The 12,105-nt window shown below is 36.5% G+C and overlaps 1 protein-coding gene across 4 annotated transcripts in view; it reads right to left on the bottom strand.

The window, feature by feature from the left end:
• Positions 1-5,551: 5,551 nt before the first annotated feature.
• Positions 5,552-12,105, bottom strand: part of usp13 (ubiquitin specific peptidase 13) — a 34,835-nt gene continuing 28,281 nt past the window's right edge. For all 4 annotated transcript variants that reach the window (XM_079244981.1, XM_079244982.1, XM_079244983.1 and 1 more), the window contains exons 18-21: positions 11,324-11,493; positions 9,584-9,770; positions 8,127-8,211; positions 5,552-7,837 (exon numbers count right to left, since the gene is read on the bottom strand). In XM_079244981.1, the coding sequence (XP_079101107.1) occupies positions 7,741-7,837; positions 8,127-8,211; positions 9,584-9,770; positions 11,324-11,493 (539 nt within the window). In that variant the 3' untranslated portion in view covers positions 5,552-7,740. The remainder of the gene's footprint in view (positions 7,838-8,126; positions 8,212-9,583; positions 9,771-11,323; positions 11,494-12,105) is intronic.

Genomic DNA, 12,105 nt, shown 5'->3' with positions numbered 1-12,105 from the left:
GCAGCTCCACGTTCCGTTCCTGGCTTCTTCTTGTCCTTTGTAAATGGAGAGTAACGATACTGCATGAATAAGCATTTTCAGAAATGGATACTTATTTCAAACTAACATATTTGTAGAAGTTTTCCCTTTGCACTTCAGACTAATAGATGACTTACTTGATCCAAGTGGAATGTGTAAGCCAGGTTGTAAAGCCTTACTCAGATGCATGCAAACAACAATATTTATTTATACTATTTTTATGGCAATACCAAAACATTAAGCCATTTATTTCCTCACTGGTTTTTATTTCCTTGCACACTGCTGTCTTTTCAACTTAAAAGTTTTCTGAGCAAATCTTTTTTTTTTAATTATTATTCATCTGTTTATTTCTATTCTTTGCTCTTCAAATTTATGGGATTACTTCAGGAGCCCCAAACTAGTCATGCACACGTCATGGCTTGGTTTTTATTTTTGCTGAGTGTATTCATTTTAACGCAGCATGATTAAATTACATTAAAAGATGCGTAGTTTCAAGCCAAGGCAAGCCGAGACAGCAGCTTGGTGGGTTTCCTGATTTGTGTCTGCTGCGCCTCCACATTTAATTAAATCTGTTTGCGTCAGCCATAATGCATGATTTAAATATTTACGTAAAGTCTAGCTGAATAAGGCACATACTATATATGAAAAAGACTGGTTGTTTCCTGTTATCAATATGCATCTGCAGAAAATATTCTTGTACGAAATGTAGTGACCCTCCGGCTGCAGAAATATTTCCACACCATCTCAAAGCTCCTTTTTTTATAAACATGCTTTTTAGATGACTGCCTCTTGTACGTCACACTTGCCAGTTTTGAAAGTCACTCTGTGAACTGAACATCATGTTCCTTGACGTGCAGCCGAGTAAATGATAGATAATCTGCAGTACTGTAGAACTCAGCACACTTTGGTTTTTATCAGGTGTGTCCACAGCCTGGATGTGCTGTAGAAAATGTGTTTTATTGTAGGCTTCTATGCAAAAGGTCACGTTTCATGTTGCTGTTCTGAAATGTCAGTTTATCCCTGTCTGTCTCAGTTGGCCAAAGGAAGGTGGTGATTGTGTGTTTTTCGAAAGAATGCTATCACAGGCGACCAGAGGCCAATATGAGAGCCATTCATCTTCCAAACTGTGTGGCTGGGATGTCACAATCTGTGTAAGAAGAGGTGTCTCGTCAGGAAACCGGAGAACAACAAACACCATCCACCTGAAGTGCAACCTTTTCCTTTTATGAATCTGTTGAGTAGCAGCGTGTATTTGCAAGTGCAACGCAATCACCAAATTCACTACCATACATACAGTATGTGCTTATGCTGCATGTGTTTTGTTTCATGTTCACTCTGCCCTTTGAAAGCAGCAGCCTGAAATCCAGGGGCTGTATTCATCAAATTCTTAGAGGGATATTTTAGTTCTAAATGCTGAGCGTTTCTGGACTTGGTTCTACTGTCAAATTAAAAAACCTAAAGCTACTGGTATTTATCAACTTTCTCAAGTATAAGAATTACTTTTTGGATATTTAAGACACCTCCAGAGGAGACCTAAGTGATTGGGAGTTGCCTGTAGAGGATGGCATAGATGCAAAAGAGACATGGGAGCTGGAAGCTTCTGATCAGACAATACAATTTGGACATAGCAGGTATTGTATGTTAACATGTGCAAAACTGTACAGTTAATTTATTAAAAAAGAAGTTAAATTAGGAACATTTGATTTTCATTCATTGCCATTTTCTCAACTTTGTATCATTTTGTTGATTATTGTCAAAATATACACTCCCATTGTCCATTTCATAATTTTCTGAGATGTCTCCAAGATATTCTGAAGTTTTTGAAATTCCACGTACGTCTTTAGTATTGTGATAACCCCAAGGTCCAGTCTTAAATTTCATAAGAAGTGTGGTTGAGACACTTGATAAGTACTTTTAAGTGCATCTTTCAGCACATCTTTTTTTTTTTTTTTTTTTTACTCTTAAGTCAACTCTTAACAGTCTTAGGAGTAATTCTAAGATGTGTGATGAATACGACCCCTGCTGCTGTCAAACCTTGAAGCACCAGCACAACGATGAATAAGATCATGTTTAAGGTTGAAAACTATGAGCAGCTACTGCAGGTAATATATTTTTCAGAGAACAATATCACGGGTAGACTTTGTGGCCATCCAAGAAGTTTTACTGATTAAGGAGGTGCTGTAAATGATGTCACTATCAATGGGGGGCAACACAGCCAGCAGAGGTGCAACTTTACTCACTTAAGTTTGATGGATGGCTTCCAGTACTTCATCTGGTCTAATAATCATTATCAGAAAATAAATAGAAGGAAGTTATTTTTCAGAAATGGCCCAACCAATAACCTGGGGACTTTATCAAATGACATTATTTACTAAATGACACATTCATACACAGCCTGTCTACTGGTTGGGTTGGTTGTGTTTAAACAACTATTTGGCAATTTGCAAGTCAAAGCAGAATGCATCTTGGGTTGCGGATATGGCTAAAACAGACATTTTAATGTTAGGTGCATTAATGTGATGTGTTAGGAGGAAAAAACAGATTAAAAAAAAAAAGAGAATAAAAAAATTAAGCAGGCAAATTTAAGGCGACTTCGGCCAAATAAAGGCATGGGACAGTGAGAACCTATCCACATGTCTATGGGTATTTTGACAGATGAATATTTTTCTATCCGTGAACACATTCCATAAATAAGCATGTAGTTTTGGAGCACTAAGAACAGACTTTTAAAACTTGCCTGATTATTTATTTGGCTCATCTTCTGTTGAACTAGCTTGGCCTCCTAAATTAGAGTGGTTCATCATCCTTTGATTTTCTCCATGCAGGGTCTTGATCAGTTCTGTGTGTATTAATGTGTTCAAGGCATTTTAAAATTAGAAACAAAAATCTATGTTTAGCAAGATCCAGAAGGTATTTGCTAGTGAAAATATTAAATTACTCAAATTTTCCCTAAAACGCTAAGATGTAGTCACCTAATATTAGGGCGGGAGAAAAAAATCATTTCACATAAAACTCTGGATTTTTTTGTTTTACAATTTTTAAATAGATTTTTTTGGACAAAAATCTTTTCTTTTTTATTTTAAATGTTTATATGTTTTGGGGGTTTTTTTTTATGTTTATATGTTTTTGTTTTTTTATTTTATTTTATTTTATTTTAAATGTTTATATGTGTAAGATCATAGTCTGTATATAAAAAATTTAGATGCCATGTGGAGAAGAAGTTACCACTTCTGTCCTGCAGAGGGCGAAATGTTTCTCTTCAACTGTCCAGTATCATTACGTTTTGGAAAACACTCGAAAATAAGACGGAGAAAAATCTTCAGCCATCACATCTTCAGTCAAAAGTATGGACACATTTTGGATTTTTTGCTTTGAAGAAAAAAAAAGCAGAGCTGGACATGTTTAAAGTTATTTGTTAACTTTGTAAAATGCATGTCGCCTACTGCGGTAACACAACTAACGTTACTTCCCACCTAGAAGACGCCATCCTGAGATAAATGCAGGGCTAACAGCCAAACCACAGCAGTGAGCCAACAGACACTCAAACCAGCACTTTTATATGCAGTCCAAGCTGCATGGTCATCATGCAACTTTTTCGGATGGTCTGGTGTTTAAAAAGCAAACTAAAAATCGTCAATACTGAGGAATTGCAATTTAAATCGAATCGGCAAAAAAATCGTTAAAAATTAAATTGAGAGAAAGCATATCGTCCCAGCCCTACCTAGTATCTCTTCTTTCTGATCATTGTGCTGGTGGTCCTGAAAATAACCCCATTACTAACTGAACAGACATGTTGATATTTTTCTTAAACATCAGTGTTTGAAGAGACTTTTTCTGTTGTTTTTTTTTTTCATTTTTATTTCACACAACTTTCTTTTTAGTTTTTTGGACATGAACGATCATCACAGTCACATGTGGTTTATTTGCAAATGCTTCTGACTAAAGGCACAAATCGTTATGTCTGTTGAGCACACTATTGTCGAAATGTTCATTTTTGCATGTGCAAAATACAACTTCATCCATCTTCATTTGTATCCTGGAAAGGGATCCAAAATATTCTGCCAGGGCATCATAAAAGCATCATCTGTTGTCCCACATCATACTCTCCATAAACACGGGCTTGGAAAACATGATGTCTGGTAACTTTGTGATTTCCAAATCCAACCTCGTTTTTCTTATCTGGTTCTAGCTCTTGGCTCTTTTCATTTCAAACTGTAGTTGGCGTGTTGAAAATGAAAACAAATATTTATTTTTCTAAAGGGAAGTTGAAATTGCCAGCTAAACTTCCACCTTATGCATCACTGCTGTAGTGCATTGAGATGGGATGCCTGGTGACATTTCCTTTATGTAGGACAAACTCTCAGGTGAACTGACTTTGCTTAGCGCATGCTCTAAAGGAACAGCTTGAGGCTGATTGCATGTGAGATTCTCTGTTTATTTCCTTTTTTTTTAAAGGTTTTTATCATTTCCATGCATGTTAGTGCTTCTTCTCTGCTCCCAATAACGTATACAAACTCTGCATATATTGAAGTTTCCTTGCAATATTTCTAAAACCCACTGCAACCTCGATATGAAGTAATGTAAATATTCAGTATTTATCCAACAGAAAATATTCTTTCTAGCATAGAACAGGCAATGCGTGCAAGTCTCAAGCAAAGAAGTGAAAATAGAGAATAACACATTTAATCTCTTCTTAACATATTTGAGCGCAAATTCTGATACATTGTAGAACAAATATATTCTGTAGACATTTTGTAATTGCAACTTCTACAAATTGTGAACACACTGGTAAACACTGCAGGAGCCCCAAACTATGAAGCATTCTCACTAATATTAAAGCATTTGCACATTCTTATAGCCCATTAAATACTATCTACAGTCTTGGTTTGAATGCTCGCAAACTCATGTTGTGTTAAAATGTAGTTTATAATCATTTGGTTCGAAAATTTCACTTTGTGCCACCTTGTCATGGTTTTGCTCATAATTTACCATGAAATTGAAAGCACATGAAGACATGAGCTTTATGCATATTATATACATACACATACACAGGCATATATATATATATATATATATATATATATATATATATATATATATATAATGTATTAGCAAATTGAGTGTGATAATCTTCCATGTGCTAATTTCTCTGATGTCAAAAAAGTTTTAGCTGCATCATAGGTTGGGGTTCATGAAGGTTATTAATCCATGTTGTGTACATTTTTTTTCTCACACTTTCAACTCAACGTGTATCAAAAGAATTTGTTCTTGTTTATTTAATAGTGTATGAACATGCATATGTAAACAAAGGCTATTTTGATGAATGATATTAGAAAATTATATACTTTATATACAGCCATTTATTTATTAACACACCTACTACAATGCATATTACTCTCCCTGTATAACCACAAGGAAAGCATTAGCACCTTTGAAATGTACATTATGAAAGTATCCTTTTAAAATAAACTCTTGTAATATATTCCTTGCTCTTGTGTCTGTATTTGTCAAGAAAAAGTGATGAAGACAAATCTCAACAAAGGTGTAGTTTATTAAATTATTCAAACATTGTAAAGTAAACAGTTGCACTGCCCTGACTATTCATGTACACAGAAGCCATAATTGAATAAATGCCTACATTACAAAAGTTAACTTAAAATACTCCCTCAAAGACAACTAATGAAAATGAAAGAAATGGCACAAATCTGTTTGCCAAAAGGCAAACATTTAGTTAAATGAAAAAGAAGAGAATAAAACTTGTTTAAGTACAATTGTACAATCCAAATGACTAAATGCCAATGTGTAGCGCACATGCTGACAATGAAACAACTTTATGATAAATTGAAGCATGATGTTTGAAGAGGAAAAATGGAAGAGACCATCCTGAAGGGAAAGCTGATATGACAAGACCAAAAAAATAAACAAATACAAAAGACGATACTCGAACCAGGACATGAGAGGAACAACTGAGGTGCTGAGATACAAAAAGACATTGGACAGAACATCAGAACACATTTATAACTGACCATCGGTAGGCCAGACGAAGATCTAATTATTTGTCTGCTAATCATGAGGAGCAGAACGAACACTTGCATAGAGACGTTTAGTACAGTTTTCACCACTGCACTGACAAACTCTGCAGCAGTTTGTTAAACGGTTGAGGTTTGATACAAGTGAAGATTTGCTCAGGGAGGTTCAGGCACAGTTGTTAAAGGGGAGCGCTGCATGAAGGAGGACTCATTTTGTGGATGTTTATCTCAATGTTAACTTCTCTGTAAAGATATTAATCAGTAAAATATTCATGGATCTGAATCATTTTCCAGTCTCCAACTTCTAGAGTTATATGATATGTCTGTGCCTTTTCTTTTTTAAACATACACAGGCATCATCCAACAAATAATGTTCACTGTGTTTAGATTATTAAAGCTGTAGAGAGGTTCAGATGAGAGTGAGCACCATAGTTATACATTCAGCACTGCATCAGAGTTATGAACACATTCACTGTAGAGGAGAAAGATAGATTTCTTTACAGCTTTTATCAGACTGTTGCTTCAAGAATGTACTTGGATGTAGTGCATATTGCTCTGGATATGCTAAATTCTTAGATAAATAAATGAACCAACTGACCTGAAAAGTGGCAACAAGTCAAAGAAAACATTTATTTTACCTTTTGGGTCACAGTCTGAATCTGTCAACAGTGATAAAGGAAGCGAGCCGCAGCAGGTGCAGCTGGGTTTAAGTGTGTTCAGCACTTTGTTCAGTAGCTGCTGCTGTAAAGTGCTTTATAAAAAAAAGTTGGCTTGGCTATGCCTAGAATGCAAATATTTTGCAATTTGGGCAAAAATAATGAGAAGGAAGAAGTTCATTGCATTGCAACATTGAAAACGTATATATAACTTACATGTACATTGCAGACCTAAAAACTGTGATTAAAGAAAGTACTTTAGGAATTACTGAAATGTAATGAAAGGTTAGAGTACACTTTTACAGACCCAGGTGCAGAATATGAACTTCAGAAGCGAGGGTGCAGAAACTTTCTCATTAAAAGGGGCAGATCTTTCTCCAAGTACAACTTGTATTGAGACATTTAGCCAGTAATACTCAACACCTCTTTCTAGCCCATCTGGTTTGTTCCTTTAACCCGAACACAATCTGTTGTTGTTTTTTTCTCAACGTTTCCATTCTTTTTGTCATTCAGTCAACACACAATGAAATACATTCGTTTTAAGGGATAAAGCCACCAGCAGCGTAGTAAATCTTGTGTCTTGTTGCAGTTCAGAGCTGGCAGTGAAGCACTGCCGTCTCAGTTTACATTTATAAAATGTAACACTTTGAAAGTGGCTAAAGGCAGAGAGGAGGAACAACCAGATTTGATATGTGACATTACTTTCATATACAGAACAGTCCAGAACAGAAATTGCACAAATCCCTCCTTACTTACACTAAACAAGGTTGCCTTTTTTTTCTTTTTTTTTAAACATAAACACCAAATTATACAATTAAAGCATAAACACAACAAATGCACAAAAAGCACATTGCCCTCCCTTTTTGACCAGTAATCCTAGTTACTCCTGAATGGCATGAAGATAAGGCGAGCAGCTGGTCGCAGAGGTGTCTTCCATCATTTCCACTGTGGCTGTTATTACAGATGTCTGTCAGTCTTCTTGGTGAAAGACTGTGGTTATTTAAAGATTGCAGGGAGAAAGAGGGGGGACAGTAAATTTAACTGCAAGACAGTCGATGGTAAAAGTAGATGTAGCCCAATTCCTTTGGAGGTCTTTCTGACAAGCACACTTTATGGTCGTTGTAGATCACCCACCTGCATCAAGGAAAACATTTGAGAAAGGTGCATGTTAACGTTTTCCTGAGGTAAGCTGTTAAAATCTCACTTTTTTTTTTTTTAACTGACTCTGTGGACAAATAATTTGACTTTTGTTCTACAGAGGTAAATCTATCTATTTTCAGCGTTCTAATGTCAAATGGTGCCTTTTCATAAGACTCGTTATAACAATTTTGCAAAGTCAATTTAAAGAGTAAACAGTATTGAAAAATTATGTGCACAAATAAAATGCCATTACTGTGATTAAGTAGCATGGTGTGAAACCCACCTTCCCTCCTTTTTGATGTGACAAACGTAATGTCCAGACATTGTGGACGCTCCCATGTGGCTGATGAAGGCGAAGAGCTCATAACCTGAACAAGAGAGAAGCCACAACTAGTATGATTCATTACATTACACATTATTAGCAAATACAAACCATCAGGGAAGTTTTAATGTATATTTTTATACAGCTGTTGTACAAACTAAGTTATGGTTAGTTTTCCAGTAATCGTCCAATCAACATCAACTTTTTTCTTTAAAGGACATTATTTGTGGAGGATATTGAAGCTGAAGTGCCAAAATGGTGTCGAGTCATGTTTTTGATGCTGCTGCACTCCAAGCTGGTCTGGCAGAGAGGCACCAAAGCACCTGATGCATCACTGCTATTTGAGGGTGGCAGAACAAGGTTTATAATATCCTGCTATAGATGAAATTCTGGGGGAAAATGTACTCTGGAACATATGGCGTTAAATTAATTTGATTATGTTTACAAGTATGTATTTCAGGATTCACAAATTCATACAATAATTTGTGAGTAACTTTGGTTACTTACAAATGTTTGAATCGCAACACAAATATCGAACATTTTGAACATAAAATGAATGTACACATGCACACATTACAAACTGCACAAATACTAATATTCTGAAAACAGAATTTTACCCACAACCTCCCAAAATGTGATCCTTTTCATGTTTAAACACACCCCTCTGCATACAGATTGTTAAACAGGCCTGCACTTGTAGTCTGACATGCATGGATCAGGTTACATCTGCTCACAGACCAGCTCATGAGGACTTTTGTGACTCTTTTCACTCCTACAGACTTCTTACAGTTCCATAAATACATGCAGTGTTTAAGTCCTCATCTGAATAAAATCCCTTCCAACATTTTTTCATCTATAGTTACTTTAAAGTAGGAATGATACTTTGACTGAAGATTTGTTGACTGAAGAATTGTTCATTGTTCCTTCATTAGTAGACAGACAGAGAGATAAAGCCCAGACTTTGTGATTAAGAAGGTTTCTACTGAGAAAATGAGGCTAATGGCAACATCTGCCTGTATACGTAGGCCTGTGCCGTCTGTAAGGTAAGTATGTGTGCTAACTTGTGTGTGGACTCAAACACACATTTGTAAGTCCCCAAAGTACTCACAAATTGTTTTGCATGTCTATAAATCATGTTATACATCGTTACATAACCATTATGAGACTAATTTCACCCCATACTAAAATGTTCTGGACACAGATCAGATTTTCTTCTGGTGAAAGTGTTTTTAGGTGAAATTTAAACCGCTATTACTTCAGGACATTTCTGCTGTATTTCTTTCATCCATCGTTTTTTCTGGTTACACTAACAAACCAACTAACTTACTAACTAACTAACCAGCTAACTAACTAACTAACTAACAAAGGAAGACAAAGAAGATCAGCAACAGATGAAGCAGGTAAGTGAAACCACTCACGTCCTGGTCCGTCTTTAACTCGTGGACCTGGCGTGTCTCTGTCTGGAGACAGTGTTGAGTCACTGTGAGAGTTAGTGTTGGAAAAGGCATTGTCATTTGGCTCCGTGTCAGCCATGTCTGAAAGGGCATCGCTGTCCTCCTCTGGGTGGGTGAAAATCCAGTCAAGTGCTCGCTCAAGATTATTGTTCTGGATAATAAAAAAAAAAAAGGGAAAAAAGAATGTTTGAATTTATTGATATTGATATTGATATCTCATAACTTTCAGATATGCCTATTGAACATGTGCCATAGAACAGTCATGATATTTAACAGACAGCCTGTAAATAGAGTCAAGACTAAGGATGAGTAAGTCCATTTAAGTTTTTTTCCCTCTGTCTTCACCACGGTGTTGGGACTTTAGCAAACTCCTAAAGGAATTTTTTTTTTTTTTTAATCCAGTGTTAAACATGTTAAATCGACAGTCATTTATTGGAAAGGTGGGGGGGCGTCCAGCTGAGCTAAATTACCCCTGAAGAGGCTTTTCATCCAAAACAGAGGTGTTATTCTTGGTGGATGTGAGTTCAAGACAGTTTGGATTATTCTGTCTGAGTTTCCTGTCTGTGAGGTCACCATGTGTGAAAAGATGAACATTGTACTAAATATGGACTGACAATAGACCAGCAGTGAGACCCCTCTCGGTTTCACACCTCCATTTCCCAGGAGAAATATCTGTTGTTTGCTTTGTTTTCCACTTCAGCAACATGGTGGCTGGCAGGGAGCTCAGTGGCTTTACGAACGATAAACAAGAAAGGCTGCTGTCTATTTTTGTGTCTTACTAACAGTCTGCAGGGCTATTTTTGCTGAGGGGGCACTTTGAAATATGAAACATGAAATGTGAGAAGGAGGGGTCATTTCAAAACAGAGGAGTGAATTAATGTGCAGCAGCTGCTCTTAGTTTGGTTCAAATTTAAATAAATGCTTTAAATTGGTAAAGTATATGAGCAGCAGTATTAAAATGTCTCCTGCATCACAGAGATTTGTACTCAGGTGTTACCGGGTGCTGCTTGGACAATCTGTAAACACCATGTAGAGCAGAAATCTTTAATCACACTGACATATAGGAGCTATTACACTTTCTGCTGGAAAGTGTGCAAGTAGGCCAGCTAAGCCTTTTTATGACTTACAGAGTCGGATTTTCATTGTGTTACTCTCTCTCTGCTCTCTTTTCAGACCTCATCTCACCTTATTCCCTTCATTCTGCTTTGTCACAGTCTCACAACTTTTAAGTTTCCTCAAGTTTAAGAGAGGATTTAGTTCATCATTTCCTTGCAACGTGTTTTATTTCTGCACTTTCTAGTGAGACCTTCCACACTGTGTAGGGGGATCTTTGTCCCCACATTTTCTCTTGCTCAAGTCTTACTTTTACCAGGCTCCACGAGAAGTAGATTAAGGAGTTATGCACCAACAATGAAAGATTTCTGTACTTTATCCAGTCAGACAAGATGACCATCTTCTGCCCACGCGGGCTGTCCAGCTCCCCATGTGTTCAGTCAGAATAAATCACTGTTATAACTTCCATAAACATTAGAAAACAGGCGAAGACATTAACTCACTGTTCTTCACAGCAGAAAAATCTAACAGCTCTGAGACAGTAAAAGTTAATAGTTGAAACTAATCTAAATATGAACAATATTTAGATTACAAATTACATTTGGTTGATATGTGTGCCAACAAACAGAAAAATGAATGCAGAAGACTGACCACGGCTTTGAGAGCGCGGATAGTGTGAGTGCGGGGGAAGCCCATCGATGTAAGTATGGCAATGCTCTCTTCAGGAGGCGAGTTGTCCAGTGGAGTGGCACCCATGGGACTGTCAGAGGTGGAGAGACCAGGATCCATCATCGAAGGTAGAGTGAGCGGTTCTGCAAAGTCTGGGAAGAGATGGAGAATATTTATTGCATGTATGTCAAGTTAACTGATAGTCTGACAATAATTTTCTTTTTAAAGTAATTTCTTTGATGCTGACGACATGCTGCACACTTTGAAGGAAGAATGGAATAATTTGCTAGTAAGATATCAATTCATAAAATGTCTGCAGGTTTTGTTCATTACTGGCCAAACAAATTCTTTAAAAAATATGTGTTTAGAGCTCAATAAGCAGATGAACTGAAATTAGCAAAAGAAAAGCTGAAAAGCTGGAGACAAGAAGATTGGACTGCGTGGTCCGCCTCTTTACGTATGTGGCATGTAAAAAAAAAAATCTTTTAATTGATTTTAAACAATAACCAAAATGCTGATTGTTTTTCACGGTTGTATAAAACCATTACTTTCATGTCACAGTGAAAAATGGGAAATGAGGACACTGTGGTTGCAGAATCTGTGTGTTACTAAGCAACCAAACTGCTAAACGTTGCTCAAGATTTCCCGGTAGATTATTAATTATTAGTTTTGAATAAATGACTACTTTTTTTCTGCTGCTTGTTGACAATATAAAACCTTTTCAATTATGTTTGGGAATAAACACTGTGAGGTTGGTTAACTCA

This window comes from Telmatherina bonti (assembly GCF_933228915.1).
Source record: "Telmatherina bonti genome assembly, chromosome: 8".
NCBI lineage: Eukaryota > Metazoa > Chordata > Actinopteri > Atheriniformes > Telmatherinidae > Telmatherina > Telmatherina bonti.
Note: the sequence above shows the minus strand (reverse complement) of the source record. Positions and strands in the feature narration are given on the sequence as shown.